Raw genomic sequence first — 19,373 nt, 5'->3', positions numbered from 1 at the left:
GACCGCTGCATTACTTGCCTACTAATTACTTCAAGTTTACAAATTTAATATATTACACTATTCTTCATACCTGTAAGACGAACTTACACCGGTACTCAAATACATCCTTCTTTTATACCTATCCGAAATCTCTCCACATAGATAATCCAAAAACAAAAAATAGTCGCAATGCAAAACACCATGGCAATATAAACCAGAAGAAAAATGCGAAAACACGACAATGAAATCACAGATTTGCTCCTTAGACACCGTGATAAAAGTCAAAATATTGACATACCGTGTGATAACTCCTGGAAAGCAAGAATAGAAAAACTCCTGCGCAAATAAAAAACAACGATAATGCATTTGACTCAATCCAAGTCCTTTCCAATCAACTGACAGTAATGTGCGAGTGACACTTCTCGTACTCAGACTCAAGATCCAGCAACCTTTGTTCTTCTAGTCCCACAATCTGAACCCGGTCAGTGTCGCACTTTTGAACATTCTGTGACTCCGCACGCTTTTTGATTCGGTAGTCAACGTCAGCTAAAATCCACTCGCCTCGCCGACCGATATCGGTGACGTTACTATAATTGCGTTCGGTTCGGTCGACTACTGCCAAACTTGGCGCGTCTATCAAGACCCGCTTGGCCGTCGGGTTCGAGTCGATAAATTTCACAACACTATTATTCACGTCCCGAAGATTTTCAAAGCCGTGGCAGACTCGTAGTTGCGATAATCTTAAGTGGAGAACATCGACCTGCAAGTTGTTGAAGAATGAAGGGCACAATGAGCATCCGCCCGAGACATATAACGACTCGAGCGTGTTGCGTAGCCTTGGAGCCAAGAACGAACAGATGTGATGCTGGTTCGAAAGAATCCTACTTGGACAATCGATGCTCAGTGATTTCAAATGCTTAAACAGTGGGGGTAGTGGATGGTATGGTGTGGGGGGCGGTGGACTGACTTTGATTGTCTTCATGTCCAATTCTTCAACGTTGGGAAATAAACTCGCGAATTTAGCCATACCTTCCATCGAAAAGCATATATTCTCTATAGAGACCGATTTAACGTTCTTAAACGCACCCTCTGGCACATTTTCCAACGCGTCTGGATCGATCAAACAGTTCGCTAGATTGATATGAGTCAATCCCGTAAACCTTGACAAGACAGAAAACCAGACGCGTGAGAAGTTGCGTCCACGACGCCAGCCAGAATAATACGACCACGTGAAGCTTGAAATCGTGTTGACAGCAGCTGCTGACGCAGGAAACAAGTGTTCCCAGTCTTTCAGAGTGACGTCATTGACATTTTGAAGAGAAAGAGAGTCGAGATTAAAACAGATGTGAAGAAGCGTAGGAAGATGAGCAAGAATAGGAGTCAAATCGCTTGGCTGGTATCCAGTTGCAGATCGTGGCGTGAACTCTCCTGGAGCAGTGTAAGTGAACGACTGAACCAGAGGAGTTAATGTAATTGGAGATGTCAAGAGTGTCGAGATGAGCTTATTAAACGAAGTAACTGAAGATATTTCAACAGACGCGTAAAGATAGCGGTCGACCTTATTTATATTAGTATTGTATATGCATGATAACCTTGAAGAGTACTAACCTCTGAACAAAGCTTTGAACAGACTCTACCTAAAGGTAACAGTTCATATTTTTTTGGTTCATATCTATCAGATACGACATGATCGAATATGTTTCTCAATATTTCAGATGGAAGAGAAAGTAAAGATTTGTGTATGATATTATTTTTTGCAATTGAAGTAGTAAGAGTTGAATCTGATAAATAAACACAAGAGTTCTCACTGAGAGAAGAAGATGATGATGATTGTCTTGTTGAATGAGTTAGGATTGAATTAACTGATTGTGAAGAACTGTGATACACAGAATAGTATGGATTAGTAGTCGCAGTACTAACTACAGTATCGGCCGACATTGTTGATACTGTCATGATTTTTTATATATTCAATCAGTGTATCTGATTATATGACCTTTGTTCTTTTATGCCTGAGCCAACCTAAATAAGGAGGGAAAAGCACGAATAATCGTGAAGCGGAATGTAAAAAAAGATCTATTTCAAAAAGAAAGTTGTTCCCCCGGAGCAGGAAAGTAGGAATCATGAGCTCATATTAGGATTTCAACCCTCGAGCCTGAAAAGTCTGCAAAGTCTCCAATAGACTCAGTCAAGTTAAAATCCAAAAATTAGCAGCGCTCAAATTTAAACTTACCCTGACCCTGTCAATTTATCTTTACCCTAAGAGATTACTTTGTTTTTGGACTAGTGCACCATATGCGCCACCAATAAACTGATCTACGTCATATTGCCCGTTTTTGTATCTCCTTCCTGCCAGCTTTCACATAATATCCTATTTTAAAAAACATATAACCATATTTCGCTTTTAGAAAATTTACTGCCGCATCGTATGAATAATAAATCACTGATGTTTGTAGAAACAAGCGGTAGTAAATCCGGAGATTATATTTAAAGTTTCGGACGTTGACAGTTCGGGATACTTAGAAATTAACGCACTAGTCTTTATTAAGCTAAGCTGACCCATGCTGTTGGCTAACGATTCGAATAGCCGGTTCCTGGGTCAAGATAGTGACGTCAGTGGGGTTTTTGTCTTAGCCGAGGTAGGTTTGAGTGCCAATCAGGTAACACATATAAGTGTTATCATCAGTGATGATTAGTTAATCAACTTGTGAACACTCTATTATTATTTTTCTTATTATAGTAGTAAAATAAAAATTAATATGATTAGTAGTTAATATAGATACTATAATCTCTTATTCTTTAAAGGTAATAATAACAGTAATGGCTTCAATGTGTGAACAGCTTATACTGATACTATGCGTCGGCAACTGTTGGCAATTCGGTCACACAGTTTCCTTCGTGGATTAATTTATACTGTCCTAACTATGATAAATAAATATAATTTGACCTATCAATTAATTCGCAAAATATCATTAATTTTTGCTGCACAGTTTTAGTCGTTAGACACAGGGCTTATGCCCTAATATTATTGCCCTCTCGCATTAGTCTCACGTAAATTTCGCTACTTATACACCCGTATGTCACCACAACTGTGCTTAAAACTACTTCGGCATTACCAACCAGTTACTGTATAAATCAGAACATCAATCTCTTGCAAACTTCTAGAAATCAATCGATCAAAATGAATGAATCCAGTCTTACAAGCCGCACATCATGCGGCGACATTTGATGTCAGTCAGGGGTAAACTTATCATTGCATCGCTCTGTCTTCACTATACTTACCATCTCTCCACCATCTCTTACATGTTCACATAATATAGCATAGTGATGAACAATATATTATTGAATGTCTGTACATACATTACTGTGAACATTACTGTGAACATTACTGTGAACATTACTACACGACATCACTTACGCGCTTGAATAGAACTACTCTATTCTTCTCACGTCATCGAAACATAATTTACCCCTGAAGGCTGCCAGCCATGGTCGATCTTTGCTTAGCCCACCACAATTCTTCACCAAACAAATCACTTTGCTCGGTCGTTCTTCTATTCAATCAACTAAGAAGACCTGTCTACTAAATGATTATTACGACAAACGGTATTTATTTAACTTTCATCACAGTAAAACAACATTTCAAAGCTGTTACCCGGATAGCGGCAAGACTGGCTTCGTAGCCTAAACCGGTCTTTGTTACCCCTAACCCACAAAACACCTTCATTGCACTGCCCCGTTTGCGTTTGAATTACATCTCTTCAACACTTTCTTGTTTTCAAGATCTTCAAATTGTTCTGCTTTTCTTTTTTTTTCTTGTTCTTCCTTTTTGATTTTTTTGCTGTGTTTCTATTTTTCTGGTCAGATTCATAACTGTTGCTATTATTCACAGCAAATCATTCAACACTTGTTTGGAACATTGAATATTCATTCTTTCCCGACTGATCAGCATCCAATTTGATTCAGTTCTTTGTTTATTGACATAAAGCCGGAAAAAATGCGTATGTTCTTTAACTTGTGTTCTCTTTAATAATATCTGACTTTGAAAAAGAACACCTCAAATCTGCAAAATCATTAGTCGCAAGACCGGCTGGCCCGAGAACAACTACATCTACTTCGCTCAATTCTCCTCTACAACATGATCTTGAAAGCACTCCACTTCTAGACACAAATTTGAACGGCACGGCTGCAGATACCAGTTATGACGAGTCGAATGGACTGCCTGGATCTGGTAATGGCATAGATGTGGTCCCGCTTGTTCCGGCCACCGGATTCGGCCGCTTGCTATTCACCATGAAACTGTTAGTCCTGAGTTCTTATGTCAACGTACTCTTAGTCTTCATTCCTCTTGGAATCATTTTTGGTGCATTGCACATGTCACCATACCTTGTTTTCTCAATCAACTTTTTGGCCATCATTCCTTTGGCTGCACTATTAGGATTCGTAACTGAAGATCTTGCCAAACACGTCGGTCAAACACTAGGCGGTTTACTTAATGCTACTTTTGGAAATGCTGTCGAGCTTATTGTTGCTATCGTCGCATTATCCAAAGGCGAGATTCTTATTGTGCAAGCCTCGATGCTCGGTTCAATTCTGTCAAACATTTTACTTGTCCTAGGCTGCTGCTTTTTTGCCGGTGGAATGAAATTCCAGGAACAAACTTTTAGCAATATTGTTGCTCAGACAATGTCGTCTCTCATGGCTCTGGCCACCGCCTCTCTCTTGATCCCAGCTGCATTCAGAGCCACACTTGATACTACCGAACATGGACTGGACGAACCCCGCATTCTTGCCGTGTCGCGCGGCACTGCAATTGTCTTGCTGATGATTTACGTGCTGTACCTGGTTTTCCAGCTCAAGACCCACGCCGCGCTCTTTGAGGAAATTGAGTCTGGCGAAGAGGAGCCCGCAGAGCTTTCGGTCCCAATCTGTTTAGTTGCCTTGACTATAATCACGCTCGCAATTTCGGTTTGCGCAGACTACCTGGTCGACTCGATCGACAGCATCGTCATATCGACTGGCTTGTCCAAAACCTTCATCGGTCTGATTGTGCTGCCGATTGTCGGCAACGCGGCCGAGCATGTGACAGCCGTGATGGTCGCAATGAAGAACAAGATGGAGCTAGCGATTGGCGTCGCGCTTGGATCCAGTATGCAGATTGCATTGTTCTTGACCCCGTTCCTGGTCATCCTTGGCTGGATCATGAATCAGCCTATGACTCTATTTTTCAGCACTTTTGAGACCGCGGTCTTGTTTGTCTCTGTCTTCATCACAAACGTGCGTTAATTTTGGCTTGCAACTGAAGTCCTATTCGTGCTAACTTTTACCAGGCTCAAATTCAAGACGGAATATCAAACTGGCTGGAAGGCGCAATGTTGCTCGGCACATACATGATTATCGCCATCGCCTTCTTTTACTACCCGGCCGACCTATAGTCCTCTACACGATAAGTCTAGAAAGAATTAATAATATAAAGAAATCAGAACACTAAAGACTCGAATCAAAGTACACGGTTCGTGTTTGCGTACGGTCAGCTGCTAGGGAAATAACAGCGCAAACAAAAATAAATTTAGGACTCTTTTTCTTATTTTGTACTTTTAGCGCTTCCTTGTTTTCGTTTTAATAAAAATGTCTAAAATGTCTTTAGTTTAATATCGCACGGGACCACTTCTTTTTTGTCCATTTGCATGTAGCGATTATTTAAGACCGATATAGTTTTAAACAATTGTGCGTACGTACACTAGCCGTACGGAAGAACGCGTCAACGTACGTGGCTTAGCTGCCAAAATCGATATGATGCGGCAACCAAGTAAATGGCGTTGTGAGCCAGACACGGACATTGAGTCACGACTTAAAGTCACACCCAAGTGGCTTGCGGTCGTCGGATGGTAAAAAAAAAAACAGCGTACGGTACGCCTCCTTGCAGTAATGGATTTGCGTACGCTGGTGGCTGCGCTACGATTGCGCCATCTAGTGTAAATATATGTATGCATTAATCTACAATAAAACCCATACACCGTAAATCCTTCTCGCCAGACCAGTTCTAAACGCCATGATCGTAAATAAAAACTCACAAGTAAATAAAAAAAACAGAAACAAAAAAATTCAATGCTGTGGAGATACATCCTTCTCCCCGATAGCGATAACCATATCACTCATTGCAAACAACAGCTCGTCATCGTCCACAAACGGCGTACTGCCATGCGACAGCTCCTCGCGACTATGAGTGCTTCCAGGAGACGACTTTCCGAACCCGCCGCCGCCGTTACCAGCAGCAGCACCACTGCTGACATCCCGCCGACTGGACGCAGAATACGGCCGCAGCCCAACACCACTGCTACTCGCACTGTCGCTGCGGTGGCCAGTAACGACCTGGCTAGCGGAATCAGACCGCACAGAGTTGGTCTCGCCGCCGCTGTCAACCATCCCGAGCTCATCCTGCTCATCATGCCGAGCAAGCCCGGGCTTGCGCGCAACGACTGGATGTCTTGCCACGTGACGGCCTAAACCGCCGTCGTCTTCGTCCGCTAAATCATCATCGTCGTCGTCTTCAAACACAGGCTCGTGACGGTACTCCGCCGTCAGCCCTTCGCTCAGTCGGGACGGGATCGCGGGCGTGTGAGGCGTGTGCGGTGAAATGCCCTTCACGCTTCCACTGCCGACGCTAGACGAAAACGACCCTGCAGGGACCCGCGACTGCACCGGAGAGCTTGGTTGAGATGATACTATGGTCGAAGCTGACATGCTGTCCGACAACTGCGCGTGGTAGTCCCGCAGCTGCTTAAACCGCGACAATGATGTCCGTGGCGCAGAAGTGCCAAGTCCAACACCGCCATTGCTGGCTGCGGTCGTGTCGGATCGCTCAAACGACTTCAACGGTTGTCGCGCATCCAACATTCTCACAAAATCACTCAGCTCATCGTCATCGGATGCGGCAGGAAACAGTTGCGGAGCAGAAGGCTGAGATAACAAGGCTTGCACCTGAGGATTCGGTCCCACCGGCGCCGCGATCGACGACGACGAGGCGCTCCTGCTTCCTTGTTGCCACTGGCTTCGTGAACCAAATGAAGAACTGTACCGGCGATCGGACCGCGACCCGACTGAAGAAGCTGGTGACGTTGAAGCCCGCTGTCCGCTTGATGACAAAAATGGCGTGTCACTCACTTGACGCTGCGACGCGACGCCGGCCGCGAGCGACGAAACACTGTCACGCTGGTCAGCTGGGAGCGAGGGAGAAGACGACATGCGTTGGTACGACATGCGCGGATAGGATCCCGCGCCACTCTGGATCGAGTCTGCGATTGGAGACGCCGATAGAGCGGGGGATTTGAACGGCTGTACACTACTTCTGCGGTGCTCTAGTCCAGGACGCTGTTGTGTCAAATTTCTAGCAGCAGCAGCAGAATTAGCTGTCAGCGACGACGTTAAAGCCGACTCGCGCGGGCTGCCGCGTAATGAAGACTTGGAATCGGTAGTGCCAGGCTGTTGGTGAAATGAGCTTAAACTACCGTACGACAAGCCCGGATCGGTGTGTGAAATCACACGTGACGGACTATATCGCTCAAGTGGCAGACTATTTGGAGGACTGTGTGCTGCTCCAGAGTATCGACTTGTGATTGACGCTGAAGACCGGGACGAAGTTGGGATTAGGTACGGATGTTTTCGAGTACCGTACTCGTCCAAATTTAAAAAATGGGAACTCAGTATTGATTCAGAGTCATCGACTTTAAAATCGCAGTTTTTTCTGTATGTCACATGAATTGAGAACAATCCGACCGGAGTCTCGATTTTTTGAAATGTATAGTTCTCTGTGTTCTTTTGTTCGGGATCTAAAATCAACGGCATCGACAGGCCGATCCGGTCGCGGCTTGAAATCGAATATGCACCGTTCAGGACCCTACACGATACATTTAAAGCTGACGGGTTTAACTTTACCTTGCTCAGCTTGCGCTTAAACCGCCATACAGGCAGAAGCCGTACATATGCGTACAGCGACCGAAACAGTACAAACGCCTTCTTGTAAACAACAGGTAATTCTGGCGCTATGGTCCCGACCATCAAACTCCGACTATCGAGTTCTATTCGCCATCGCTCGACCACAATCTCAGACCGTCGAAAGTCGGCCCGCAAGCCGACAGCCGCGGCTGCAGCGTCGATGTTCCATCGCTTACCACTGTCGTCTAGTAAAACAAGCATTTGATTAGCAGTCAAACCACGTGTATCAAGCACAGTCTCAATGATTAGAGGAGGCAGTGATATTGAACCCATACTGACATCAACCCCTTTCCATATCCGTAGCTCGTCCCGAAACGCATCAGTGTCATCAAGCTCAAGATTAAACCATTTGTTTGTTTTCTTATCGCCCCGACTGTATATTGGAGGTACAGACACACGGGACTGAATCACGACTTGAGCTGCTTTCGTATATAGATTCTAAAACCACACAGTTAGTATATAGTCCAGTGGCGACCAGCAAACAACTCACCTGAACCATCTGATTTAGTTTTGCCATCTGTGCTGGATCTTGCGATGAAAACCCTGATATAACCATGCCAGGCCCAGAGCTTCCGGTGGCTGGGAAGTCTTGGCCACCGGACAAGGTAGCGGGCAAGTTCATTTGAGATCAAGGCGATCCAGAGTGGCGACGATGGTGAGGATCGGAAATGTGAGATGCAACTTTAGTCGCAATGTATAAATCAGTCTAAAATTGGAATAGTGGATGACCGGAGTCAGGGCAGGGTATTTGAGGGTTGGACCTGGAAATGTTGTTTAGAAGTCAAAATCCGTGTGATCAGATGACGTCGTTTTTATAGGAGAAAGCAGTATGAGCAAGAGTGTTGCAAGTAATTTCTAAATATCAAGACCAGAATAAAAACAGAGACGTGGTCTCTAAGTAGCTTTACAGATCAACCTCCAACAAGAATTAACAACTCAGATTTAGGAAGATTGAGAAGCGTGAAGTGAGTAGGTTGACTGACACACCGAACGAGTGTGAGCAATCCCACCGGCAGTAATTAAGGTTTCAAGCGAGAGCTTATTAGTACCTGTGCTATGCGGTATCCCTGGACTTGGTGAACCTTGTTTTGAGACCTTATGAGCCGCATTGGTTCTCGGAGATTCAACGACGTTTGAAAGTCGTAATAGAATAATTGCCCGGAAGAATTTGTGCTGGAAGATGGGTCGTGGAGTGATATTGTGGCATGTACGGCGAGGCAGAATACGAGGCAGAATACATTGCCGGACAATAGTCACCTCGATCACCTGTCGAGCAGCACCCGAACGGCTAGAATATCCTCAACTAGACCAGAAATGGGCTGAGATATGGAATCAAACTTCGCCGACAGGTACTGCTACTCGTGGAAAATTCTATTGTTTGTCGATGTTTCCGTATCCGTCGGGGAATTTACATATGGGCCATGTCAGGGTGTACACGATCAGCGATGTCATTGCGCGATTCCATCGGTTGCGAGGATACGACGTGCTGAATCCGATGGGATGGGATGCGTTTGGGTTGCCGGCCGAGAACGCGGCAATTGAGCGCAACATTGATCCGAAAATTTGGACTACGCAAAATATCCAACGCATGAAAGAGCAAATGGAAAAGATGCTCGTCAGTTTGGACTGGGATAAGGTGCATTGCTTTTATTGACTCATAAGACAGGTTAGACTAACTGTACAGGAACTGACAACAAGCTCTCCTGATTACTACAAACACACACAGCAGCTATTCATTAAGTTATTTAACGAAGGATATGCTTACCGTGCTAACGCACCGGTGAATTGGGACCCCATTGATCAAACCGTGCTTGCGAACGAACAGGTCGACAGCGAAGGTAGATCATGGCGCTCGGGCGCACTAGTTGAGCAGAAAATGCTGTCACAATGGTTTTTTAAAATTACTGCGTTGGCAGACGAACTCGACTCAGATATTAAATTACTAGACGGCTGGCCAGCTTCGGTGAAGTCAATGCAACAACATTGGATTGGGAAATCTGAAGGAGCAGAAATTTTATTTGACGTTGTTGGATCGGGAGAAAAAGTACTTCATGTCTACACTACTCGACCAGAAACTTTACTTGGTGTCCAATATGTCGCGTTATCCGGCTCTCACCCTATCGTGCAGCAGGAAATTGCAAATGGCGATCAAGATTTGAGTATTTTTGTGGACCGCATGAAATCTTTTCCTGATGACTCCAAAGATGGATACAAAATTTCTGGTGCAAAAGCGGTTAACCCGCTCAATGGTGCAACCGTGCCAATCTTCGTTGCTCCCTATGTCCTTGAAACATACGGCCATGGTGCGGTAATGGGTGTCCCGGCGCATGACACAAGGGACTTTGAGTTTTGGAAAACAAATATGCCGCATGAAGACGTTGTCCGCGTAATTTTGCCATTGAACGGAGACGTTTCTGACGAGTCTGAGCCATACACCGCTAAAGCAGGAATATTGGCACCGACAGCAGGTAAGTTTGCAGGGCTGTCATGTGCCAGCGGTGCTGCATCTATCGTTACAGATCTGGAATCTATCGGCAAGGCAAGCAAAAAAACAAATTTCAGAATTCGAGACTGGCTTCTCAGTAGACAGCGGTACTGGGGTGCCCCAATTCCGATAGTTCACTGCTCATCATGCGGCACTGTTCCGGTCAACGACTCTGACTTGCCTGTGCTGCTACCGCCAACAATCCCACCGCCAGGCTCTGGATCTCCGCTTGCGAGAGATGAGAACTGGGTGAACACCAGGTGTCCAAAATGTCACCAACCTGCAAAACGAGATACAGACACGATGGACACGTTTGTCGACAGCTCATGGTATTTCTTCCGATACCCGGAGACCCAAAACACAGAGAAACCGTTTACGTACGACGTTGCTTCCAAAATGCTTCCTGTCGACCTTTACATTGGCGGGATCGAGCATGCTATTCTGCATCTACTTTACTCGCGTTTTTTTGCTAAGTTCTTTGCAAAGCAAGGAATGTGGGCTGGCGGGGACTTAAACGCCGAGCCGTTCAGACGGTTGATTACGCAAGGAATGGTGCACGGTAAAACTTTTACTGACCCACAGAACGGGCGGTTTCTGAAGCCGGACGAGGTTGATGACTCTGGTAAGCTCAATTACTCTTTCTGCAAACTTCACACTGAAAATTTTTATAAGATACACAACATCCAATCATCAAAGCGACCGGTGTGACGCCTAAGGTTTCGTTTGAAAAAATGTCAAAATCAAAGTACAACGGCGTTGATCCTGAAGAATGCATTACCAAATACGGCGCCGACGCGACTCGAGCTCACGTGCTTTTCCAGGCCCCAGTCAGCGACGTGTTGGAATGGAACGAAGAGAAGATTGTCGGCATCCAACGATGGTTGGGTAGGCTATGGCGTCACGTTTCTGCGCTTTGTCGAGATGTGACAAATGATGGCGGCGTTGATTTGCACATGCCCGAGAACTTGACTGCCGCTGAGTTACGGCTGTGGGAAGGCGTACAGGACACTCTCGACAAGACCACACAGGCTTTGGGCACGACGTTCACTCTTAATACCACTATCTCAAACTATAACAAGCTTACGAACAGCATAATTGCAGCATCTAATGCCGCTGGAACTAAAGACGACACAGTCCGGTTGCCAGTCCTCTTCAATGCGACCAAAATCTTGATCAAAATGTCCGCCCCAGTCATACCAGCGACTGCAGAAGAATGCTGGAGCACCATGCTTGCCGCGCAGGGACTGCAATGGACATCAGTTTTCGAGTTAGGTTCATGGCCAGCGGTCGAGGTCATCGAATCTACAACAAACCTGGTGGCGCACAACGTCTTCATAAATGGCAAACGGCGGTTCTCGATTGAGCTTGACGAAAACTGGGATGAGCAGCGAATTAGAGACGTGATCATGGTGTACCCAGACGGTGCCAAGTGGCTGGTGGAGCGTGCGTGTGGAAAATCGATTGCGAGGGTGATTATACCCAGAGGTCAGAAAACTGTGAGTTTCGTCATGAAGTAATGTATATAGAAGAACTTCAAAAACTGTAAATAGAAGTTTGTACCAGTCTACAAAGCATTAGTCTCGAAACATGATATCTTGTTTCACGCGTACTGACATTTTGTAACGATGAAAACACTGGGCATCTAAAGTTCCAGCTATTTTACTACGAGATTACTCCCAGTTAGAAAGTTGTTTGCAGTCTTTCTGGTGGATCGTCTTCAGTATAACAAAACTTATTGTAAGCAAGTTATTGGGCCCGAATGCGTATTGATTTTTGCGAACCAAGTATCTTGGACTAAGTGAATATAAAATATAGCGTATACATTCATAATTAGCATGCCAGTATTTGATTGCATTTGAAATCGCATTTTGAAATATCTCAGGCTTTTTGCTAACGGGAATAGTAGACGCGAAAGATTTTATTCTGTTTTTATCTGATCTTGTTCAAATATCCCTTACGTAAAGATAACCAAATAACCAAGTCATAAACACTTTTTATTTATTTAACGTATTATACAACCATAAATTTTTGAACTTAAGCCTAGAATTCAAATTAGTATTTGCTTACCATATTATGAAGTGCCATAATAACTTACCTTCAAAGCGTACTTTCTCTGGGGAAATGCAATCTGTTTCTTCTTATCCTTAACAGTAACAAGTGACTTCTGATGCTTGGTCAAAGCCCGTCTCAGAGCGCGTGTCTTCTTGACACGGAGGTCCAGTGGGAGATACTTCTTTCCCTTGTAGAACAGACGAAGCTGAGCCCGTGACTGCTGGTTGATGACAGTCAAAACACGAGCAATCGACTTGCGAACACCGTTCATTCGGATCATGTTGGATCCACCCCGGGCCTTTTGAGCCTTGAGACCAGCAAGCTCCTGCTTCAACTCATCGAGCTGCTTTTCAAGATCGGCCTTCGACTTCTCACGGAGAGAGTATGCTTTGACACCAGGCTATGCTAGTTAATATTATTCCCTCTATACTAATATCAAAAGCGACATACCATTTCTGTGATATATGGGTGGATTTAATATTAATGGGTAGTCTAATCAACAGGCTATATTCGAGCACCACCTAGAAGTTCGTGATGTGAGGTCTCTTCGTGCGGCGTTGCTCGCAAAGTGTGTCGTGACTGCTTCTTGTAAAGTGGCTGTAGGGTTGAGACCTACATTGCAAACGTGATGAGATATACGCTCATTTTAACTGTTTTCTTATTATTAAAGCAGTTACGGCATAAATGCATAACATAAACTGCTTTGACATTCGAGGAGTAAGGACGTCATTTGCGAGCGGTGGGCTGGCCAAGTTAGATCAACATCTACTTGGACTCATAGCTAGCGTTTTCGTTACGCTTAAATCGAATTCATGACTGACTTTACACAGAGCGTGTCGTTCGGCCAATTGCGGTCTCAGGCTCGACAGCTGGAATCGCAAACAGAGTCATTGTTTCTCTCATATTCGGCATTCTCACGGAATCCACCGCCATCGCCGTCCACAGATGAACTAGAAGCAGAACGGGGTCTCGAGAAAGTTTTAGCAAAGGTACGATTTGTCATGCATGTCTGTGTTTAGTACTTGACTTACACAGTGTGGTTAGAGAGAAGAAGTGCTGGCTTCATTGACGCGACTCCTTGATTCAGAACAAATCACATCCGCCACTAAACTCCACCATCTTCAGCGTCACAAAGAAATCTTGACAGAACATCAGAAGGAATTGGCTCGACTTAAAGGCGTAATACAGTATGAACGACAACATGCAAATCTACTTTCGTCCGTTCGGAATGACATTGATTCGTTCAGATCAACATCAGGAGGGCCTGTAGATCCACGACAAGAGGCGGAATACATGCTCAACGAGCGATCGCGTATAGACAATTCAAACAGCATGGTTGACAGTATATTGTCACAGGCATACGCTACTAGAGAGGAGTTTGGTCTTCAACGACAGATGCTGGCCAGTATCCAGCGACGGGTCACAACTTCAGCGAGCAGAATCCCGGGTATAAATACTATAATATCAAAAATCAACACAAGAAAGAAACGCGACAGCTTGATCATCGCGACTCTTATCTCGACCTGCATTTTAATACTTTTTTTTCTCAGATAGGCGTTTAGACAGACTTTAGTCCAAAGTCAATAGTGGCAGAGATTGGGGCGGCATACATAGAAAGAAACATGTTATTTTTGAGCGAAGTAGCATTTGGTATATATAGACACGATTACGGTGTTTAATTTGGTCAGTTGCTCATGATAACACCGGTTTTTGTCATGGAATCGAGTAAACAATCTTTCAAATCCTGATCTACTGATTACCATTGATTAATCTCACGCGTATGATACTATACATAGTATATAACTTATTCTTTATACCACCTTTAATTCATATCAGTCTATAGTATCACTCTATACAGAGCATTATGAACATATAACCTAACCCTTAAAAGTTTCCAAACTCCCAAAGTGATGTCAACCAAAATAAAATTTGAACTTTTTGCCATTTTAAATTTCTAATCAGAAAAAAGAGCATTTTCTGTCCAGCTTTGAATTTTGAATTTTTACGAGCATTTGAGGTATGAGTTATCAGTCGGTTTTTAATGCTACGGCGACTGCCATTAAAGGCGGTGCTGTTCCGCTTGCTGCTCCCATTGAAGGTCAGCAGTCAATAATGGCGACTGTACTGTGCTGTAACTGTGGTGTGCCTATTGATGGCACGTCTGGGCTGTCAATGTGCTATGACTGTATCAAGCTGTCGGTTGATATCACAGAAGGAATTCAGCGGGAAAGCACTCTGAACTTTTGCAGAAATTGTGAGCGATTTCTTAGACCGCCAAATCAGTGGACTGTTGCACAACTTGAGAGTAGAGAACTGCTTGCTCTATGCTTGAAGAGACTAAAAGGACTGTCAAAAGTGCGTTTGATTGATGCTTCATTTATTTGGACCGAACCGCATTCTCGAAGAATTAAAGTAAAGCTCACAGTTCAAGGAGAGGTATGCTTCATTAAATTTGAAGAAGTTTAGAATCAAGTCTAACACTTGCCAGGCCTTTGTCAATACTATTATCCAGCAGTCATTTGAAGTCGAATACATTGTTGTTGCAACCCAATGTCCTGATTGTGCAAAGTCGTTCACCGCAAACACATGGCGTGCGACCGTTCAGATTCGACAGAAAGTGCCTCACAAACGTACATTTTTCTATTTGGAGCAGTTGATTTTGAAGCACAATGCTCACAGAGACACCATCTCGATTCAAGAAACTAAGGACGGTCTTGATTTTTTTTACAGTCAGAAAAACCATGCTGTCAAGATGCTAGACTTTTTGTCAGCAGTCGCACCGATTCGAACAAAAACCTCGTCTGAATTAATTTCGATGGATACTCATACCAGTGTCCGCAGTTACAAATTTACCTACTCTGTTGAACTTGTCCCAATCTGTAAAGACGACTTGGTCTGTTTGCCAAAGAAGCTTGCTCGTGCGTCGGGCAATATTTCGCAGCTCGTGCTTTGCAGCCGGATTGGAAACTCGGTGCATTTGGTCGACCCTGCCACGTTGGACATGACTGATCTTCAGCCGACAACGTACTGGCGAACTCCTTTCACAACACTGAACACCAGTGCTAATCTGACTGAATTTATTGTGCTCGACATTGAGCTCACGGGGCTTACAAAAGGAAAGCTTGCACTGGCTGACGCCACAATTGCCAGATCGTCGGATATGGGACGAAATGATAACACTTACTATGTTCGAACACATCTCGGTGGTATCTTACATCCTGGAGATACCGTTCTTGGGTACTTTCTGTCAAACGTGAATTTCAACCATGAGCTCTGGGATACACTTGACCAGAGAAACGTGCCCGATGTGGTTTTGGTTAAGAAGTCGTACCCGAGAAGAAAGAAAAACAAAGGCCGTAACTGGAAACTTAGGCGTATGGCGAAGGAGTACAATGAGATGGAAGACCAGGGCAATTCAATGTCTTCTAAGCAGCGGCAGCTCGAGGCAGACAAGGTCGAGAGAGATTACGAGCTTTTCTTGCAAGAGTTGGAAGAAGATCCTGAATTGCGGGGCACCATCAATCTCTACAAGCAAGGCAACTCTCAGAATTCTAACGTACAGAAGACGAGAGTGTCTGGTATGGAAGGCGTTGAAACGGCTGAGCCGGCAGCTGAGCCTGAAGAAGATTACGAGATGAGTGGAGTCGATAAGATGGAGACCGATAACCATGTCGACAATGAGGAAGATGACGATGAGGAGGCTGAAGGTGAATCTTTGCCTGATATTGGTCTTGAAGAGTTATTGGACGAGATTGATGAGCTGACACTGGAAGATGGTTATCATTCGGATTAGACATTGGTTGGTGGCATCAAAAATTTAATACGGTTTATATTTTACTATTTGGGTTTTGCATTGGGTTATTGTTAAATAGTTTAGACGATAATTGGACTACTACACCAGCCTACTTTTCTTACTGTAATTGCGAGTTTCCATGCTGCTAGAAACAACGAATTGCTTGTTTAATGCTTGACATGCCATATATATTACCATTCTACAAACCAAGATGCATAAACATACAACGGCTAACCAGACTTTTATGCAAAAATATTTTTTAATACGCTTTGCATCTTTTCATCTTTCTCTTTATCGTCAACCACATCTCGTTGTCTGAAATTCCGTCGCATGTCAATGTCCGCCTCCTTTACAGTCCGCGACGACGGCTTGACGTCTTCATCAAACTTGACAGCCTTGGCGCTCCGTTTGGCTTGTATTTTTTCAATCATCTTTGCGCGCTCAACGTTCTTGATGAACGCTTTGTTGACTCTCGTGGCCTGTGAGATCTCAGCACGCAGCTTGGCTTGTCTAGATTGGTTTTCGTATGCGATTTGTTCAGTCAGATGGTGCCATTTGAACTTTGGAAGATACTTGATATTGAGAATGTCGTCGTAATAGTAAGAACCTTTCCGGCCGCCAATGATTTGACCGTTCATGGTCGACGCACATAGTTTTGCCTGCCGCTTGTCGTTAAACTCGACCCAGCCTTCGGTGAAATTACGCTTTTTGTTGCCGCCAAAGCGTACTCGTCGTGCATACACTTTCGGATCTTCTGGAGTCAAAAACACCCTGCCTATTTCTCCGAATCGTAATAGCACCTGGCGTACTTTAGCTGGCTTCATATATGGTGGTATCCGAGATAGGTAAACCACACCAGACTTTTCGATCTTGGCGCGGTTGTCCTCTAATTCTTTTGAAGTCAATTTCTTTAATACGCCTTTTTCATTCCCGGGAAAATGCAATTCTTCCACGTACTCCTCTTCATCCTCAGCCTTCTCAGACTCATCTTCACTCTCGTTTTCTTCTTCATAGTCGCTGTCTTCATCTGACGAGTTTTTTGCAAACGCACTAACAGCATCGGTAGCTTTCCGTCGTTTGGTAGTACCTTTCACCGCATTCGAAACCCTGCTCTCGTCCTCTCCTTCTGAACTACTCAACTTTTGCTTCTTTGCCCTCTTGCGGGACTTCACTGGCTGTCGTGGTGCTTCGTCCTCACTACTACTTCCATGATACTCATCATCTTCGTTTCCATCAACTGAGAACCAGTCTCGCGTTCGCAAATCGTCTGCCATGGCCCGTCTGATGCCCGTTGAGTGAATCAAACCAATTTTTGAAGGTACTGTAGTTTAAGGGCTTTGAACTAGATTTGTATTTATGTGTAAAAGTATTGTGTAGTTATTGCTTTATCAAAATAAGCATTAGACTAGCTGTAAACTCCCAGCACCGAGGAAATTTTTCTGAACTCCCAAGCAAAAAAGAAATTTCAGCAGCATTTTTTTATTCCTGAATTTCTCTCTGAAATTAGGAACAAACCAAGCTGCTGAAATGGAAGCAAAAACAAAATTACGTCAGCCGTCGCGAAAGGGAAAGAAGGCGTGGCGCAAGAATGTCGACGTCTCTCAAGTTGAGAGTGGACTTGATCGTGCGAGGGACGAGACAATCAAGATTGGGTATGTGCTTTCTGGTCGGAGACTATGCAAATTAGTACTGACGAGGCTGTTGTAGAATGCCGCTTACTAACGCTTCGTCTGATTTGTTGTTTGCAGTTGACTCCACACCAGATGAAGCTGGGCTAAGGAAGGTCGGAAAGAAGCCGCTCAAAGTGGATGAGATCCTGTCACAGCGGTCGGCTGTTCCTCCTCTTTTGTCGCACAAGAGAGGAATTGAAGATGAAGCAGCACAGTTGAAGAAGAAGGGAAAGGTTCAAGGCGTGACATACAAAGAGCTGGGACGGCTCCTAAGAGTAGCAGGTAGGACCGCGGACGGCAAGTCTTCAATGGCTGCTATTGAAGCTGAATCTAGAGAGATGTCAGACGTTTACGATCCGTGGGGTGAATCTACGAAGCCAGCCGATGCCAAAATTTCTGCAAGAGAGAGCAGGAGGCTCGCAAAGAGTGCAGAGCACATTAAATTGTCACAGACAGTCAGTTTTGCCAAACCGCAGCAGCCACCATCTACGTTGAGCCATGCGCCATTGAAGTTCAAGGAAGGTGGAAAGGCTATATCGGTACCTGAAGATGGAAAATCGTATAATCCGTCTTTAGATTCATGGCAGCACTTGCTAGCCGAAGAGAATGTTGTGCTTGAGAAAGTAGAGAAACAGAGAATTAGAGACGAGGAATACAAAGAGCGTATTGCACGACTTGGTGAGTTGTTAGACGAAAGAGAACGATTGGGATTAGACGGAGCCTCCTCGGATGATGACGAGAGTTCAGAAGCTGTTAACGCAAAGGTTGAAATCAAGAAAGAGGAAGATGCAGACAAGGCACAGAACGAGGCTGTGCCTGCTACTCCGGACACAAAATTAAACTCGAAAAGCAAAACAGTCGCAAGATCAGAGACAATTGATCTGACTAAGCCAAAGTCGGACGTTAGAAAGCACAAGCTTGGAAAGTATCGTGTATTGGAGCGACCGATTGAGATCAAGCTGTCTGAAGAACTGACTGACTCGTTGAGATTGATCAAACCTGAAGGAAACATCGCAAAGGACAGGTTTATCAGTCTTCAAGAACGAGGAATTATCGAAGCTCGAATCCAGATCACCAAGGGACGGAAATACAAAAAGCACGTTACGGAGAAATGGAGTTACAAGGATATCAAATGATTTTCTATGTATTATATTTTGCATTAACTATACATCTCAGAATGATGTTTTAGACGGTAGTTGTAATATCTATGACACAAGACCCTTAGATTTAGCGCGTCTCGATCTTCTAGTATCTCTCTAGCTCTCCCATCGAACGTACACATTATTGGCACTGCATTTAGATGCTAATAAGTTCAGTACTGTTACTGCTCTATAGTCTTTTTATCATTGTCAATGTATACATAAATGTATAACCCACCATATTACAGTAGTATACACTAATA

The 19,373-nt window shown here is 44.3% G+C and overlaps 9 protein-coding genes across 9 annotated transcripts; 5 read left to right on the top strand and 4 right to left on the bottom strand.

Annotated features, from left to right (window-relative positions):
• Positions 1–29: 29 nt before the first annotated feature.
• V1512DRAFT_275356 (uncharacterized protein) lies at positions 30–2,153 on the bottom strand. Its single transcript, XM_066917823.1, has 2 exons — positions 1,588–2,153; positions 30–1,537 (listed from the first exon to the last, which is right to left on the bottom strand). The coding sequence occupies exons 1-2, from the start codon at positions 1,930–1,932 to the stop codon at positions 371–373; spliced, it is 1,512 nt and encodes a 503-aa protein (XP_066772108.1). The 5' UTR covers positions 1,933–2,153; the 3' UTR covers positions 30–370.
• Positions 2,154–4,269: 2,116 nt separating this feature from the next.
• V1512DRAFT_270605 (Sodium/calcium exchanger protein-domain-containing protein) lies at positions 4,270–5,411 on the top strand (the record flags this gene model as incomplete). The annotated part of the gene is made up of 2 exons (XM_066917612.1): positions 4,270–5,253; positions 5,307–5,411. The coding sequence occupies 2 exons, from the start codon at positions 4,270–4,272 to the stop codon at positions 5,409–5,411; spliced, it is 1,089 nt and encodes a 362-aa protein (XP_066772107.1).
• Positions 5,412–5,947: 536 nt separating this feature from the next.
• V1512DRAFT_261062 (autophagy-related protein 13-domain-containing protein) lies at positions 5,948–8,937 on the bottom strand. Its single transcript, XM_066915990.1, has 2 exons — positions 8,462–8,937; positions 5,948–8,409 (listed from the first exon to the last, which is right to left on the bottom strand). The coding sequence occupies exons 1-2, from the start codon at positions 8,591–8,593 to the stop codon at positions 6,082–6,084; spliced, it is 2,460 nt and encodes an 819-aa protein (XP_066772106.1). The 5' UTR covers positions 8,594–8,937; the 3' UTR covers positions 5,948–6,081.
• On the top strand, positions 8,806–12,041 carry V1512DRAFT_275353 (uncharacterized protein). The gene is made up of 3 exons (XM_066917822.1): positions 8,806–9,607; positions 9,656–11,078; positions 11,129–12,041. The coding sequence occupies exons 1-3, from the start codon at positions 9,152–9,154 to the stop codon at positions 11,971–11,973; spliced, it is 2,724 nt and encodes a 907-aa protein (XP_066772105.1). The 5' UTR covers positions 8,806–9,151; the 3' UTR covers positions 11,974–12,041.
• Positions 12,042–12,490: 449 nt separating this feature from the next.
• V1512DRAFT_246977 (60S ribosomal protein uL29) lies at positions 12,491–12,961 on the bottom strand (the record flags this gene model as incomplete). The annotated part of the gene is made up of 3 exons (XM_066914463.1): positions 12,491–12,496; positions 12,552–12,908; positions 12,959–12,961. The coding sequence occupies 3 exons, from the start codon at positions 12,959–12,961 to the stop codon at positions 12,491–12,493; spliced, it is 366 nt and encodes a 121-aa protein (XP_066772104.1).
• A 299-nt stretch (positions 12,962–13,260) lies between these two features.
• V1512DRAFT_261056 (snare region anchored in the vesicle membrane C-terminus-domain-containing protein) lies at positions 13,261–14,384 on the top strand. The gene is made up of 2 exons (XM_066915989.1): positions 13,261–13,497; positions 13,553–14,384. The coding sequence occupies exons 1-2, from the start codon at positions 13,321–13,323 to the stop codon at positions 14,060–14,062; spliced, it is 687 nt and encodes a 228-aa protein (XP_066772103.1). The 5' UTR covers positions 13,261–13,320; the 3' UTR covers positions 14,063–14,384.
• Positions 14,385–14,459: 75 nt separating this feature from the next.
• Positions 14,460–16,413, top strand: V1512DRAFT_236817 (NMD3 family-domain-containing protein). Its single transcript, XM_066914133.1, has 2 exons — positions 14,460–14,944; positions 14,997–16,413. The coding sequence occupies exons 1-2, from the start codon at positions 14,528–14,530 to the stop codon at positions 16,299–16,301; spliced, it is 1,722 nt and encodes a 573-aa protein (XP_066772102.1). The 5' UTR covers positions 14,460–14,527; the 3' UTR covers positions 16,302–16,413.
• Positions 16,414–16,467: 54 nt separating this feature from the next.
• Positions 16,468–17,635, bottom strand: V1512DRAFT_261054 (uncharacterized protein). Its single transcript, XM_066915988.1, has one exon. It carries the CDS (start codon positions 17,573–17,575, stop codon positions 16,544–16,546), a length of 1,032 nt encoding a protein of 343 aa, XP_066772101.1. The 5' UTR covers positions 17,576–17,635; the 3' UTR covers positions 16,468–16,543.
• Positions 17,636–17,758: 123 nt separating this feature from the next.
• Positions 17,759–19,346, top strand: V1512DRAFT_261053 (ribosome biogenesis protein Nop53/GLTSCR2). The gene is made up of 2 exons (XM_066915987.1): positions 17,759–17,953; positions 18,009–19,346. Exons 1-2 carry the CDS (start codon positions 17,829–17,831, stop codon positions 19,105–19,107), a joined length of 1,224 nt encoding a protein of 407 aa, XP_066772100.1. The 5' UTR covers positions 17,759–17,828; the 3' UTR covers positions 19,108–19,346.
• The last annotated feature ends 27 nt before the right edge of the window (positions 19,347–19,373 follow it).

This window comes from Lipomyces arxii, assembly GCF_038497795.1.
Source record: "Lipomyces arxii strain Phaff 12-163 unplaced genomic scaffold V1512scaffold_5, whole genome shotgun sequence".
Lineage (NCBI taxonomy): Eukaryota > Fungi > Ascomycota > Lipomycetes > Lipomycetales > Lipomycetaceae > Lipomyces > Lipomyces arxii.
Note: the sequence above shows the minus strand (reverse complement) of the source record. Positions and strands in the feature narration are given on the sequence as shown.

Bases quoted from the DNA above. Each gene is read 5' to 3' on its own strand.
- V1512DRAFT_261056 (XM_066915989.1), top strand. From the start codon at position 13,321: ATGACTGACTTTACACAGAGCGTGTCGTTCGGCCAATTGCGGTCTCAG. The intron at 13,498-13,552 runs GTACGATTTGTC...CAGTGTGGTTAG, and splicing joins TCGAGAAAGTTTTAGCAAAG to AGAGAAGAAGTGCTGGCTTC.
- V1512DRAFT_275356 (XM_066917823.1), bottom strand. From the start codon at position 1,932: ATGACAGTATCAACAATGTCGGCCGATACTGTAGTTAGTACTGCGACT. The intron at 1,538-1,587 runs GTTAGTACTCTT...AATATAAATAAG, and splicing joins GTTCAAAGCTTTGTTCAGAG to GTCGACCGCTATCTTTACGC.
- V1512DRAFT_261053 (XM_066915987.1), top strand. From the start codon at position 17,829: ATGGAAGCAAAAACAAAATTACGTCAGCCGTCGCGAAAGGGAAAGAAG. The intron at 17,954-18,008 runs GTATGTGCTTTC...AGGCTGTTGTAG, and splicing joins GACGAGACAATCAAGATTGG to AATGCCGCTTACTAACGCTT.
- V1512DRAFT_275353 (XM_066917822.1), top strand. From the start codon at position 9,152: ATGGGTCGTGGAGTGATATTGTGGCATGTACGGCGAGGCAGAATACGA. The intron at 9,608-9,655 runs GTGCATTGCTTT...CTAACTGTACAG, and splicing joins TCAGTTTGGACTGGGATAAG to GAACTGACAACAAGCTCTCC. The intron at 11,079-11,128 runs GTAAGCTCAATT...AATTTTTATAAG, and splicing joins GGACGAGGTTGATGACTCTG to ATACACAACATCCAATCATC.
- V1512DRAFT_261054 (XM_066915988.1), bottom strand. From the start codon at position 17,575: ATGGCAGACGATTTGCGAACGCGAGACTGGTTCTCAGTTGATGGAAAC.
- V1512DRAFT_261062 (XM_066915990.1), bottom strand. From the start codon at position 8,593: ATGAACTTGCCCGCTACCTTGTCCGGTGGCCAAGACTTCCCAGCCACC. The intron at 8,410-8,461 runs GTGAGTTGTTTG...GTGTGGTTTTAG, and splicing joins AACTAAATCAGATGGTTCAG to AATCTATATACGAAAGCAGC.
- V1512DRAFT_236817 (XM_066914133.1), top strand. From the start codon at position 14,528: ATGAGTTATCAGTCGGTTTTTAATGCTACGGCGACTGCCATTAAAGGC. The intron at 14,945-14,996 runs GTATGCTTCATT...AACACTTGCCAG, and splicing joins AGCTCACAGTTCAAGGAGAG to GCCTTTGTCAATACTATTAT.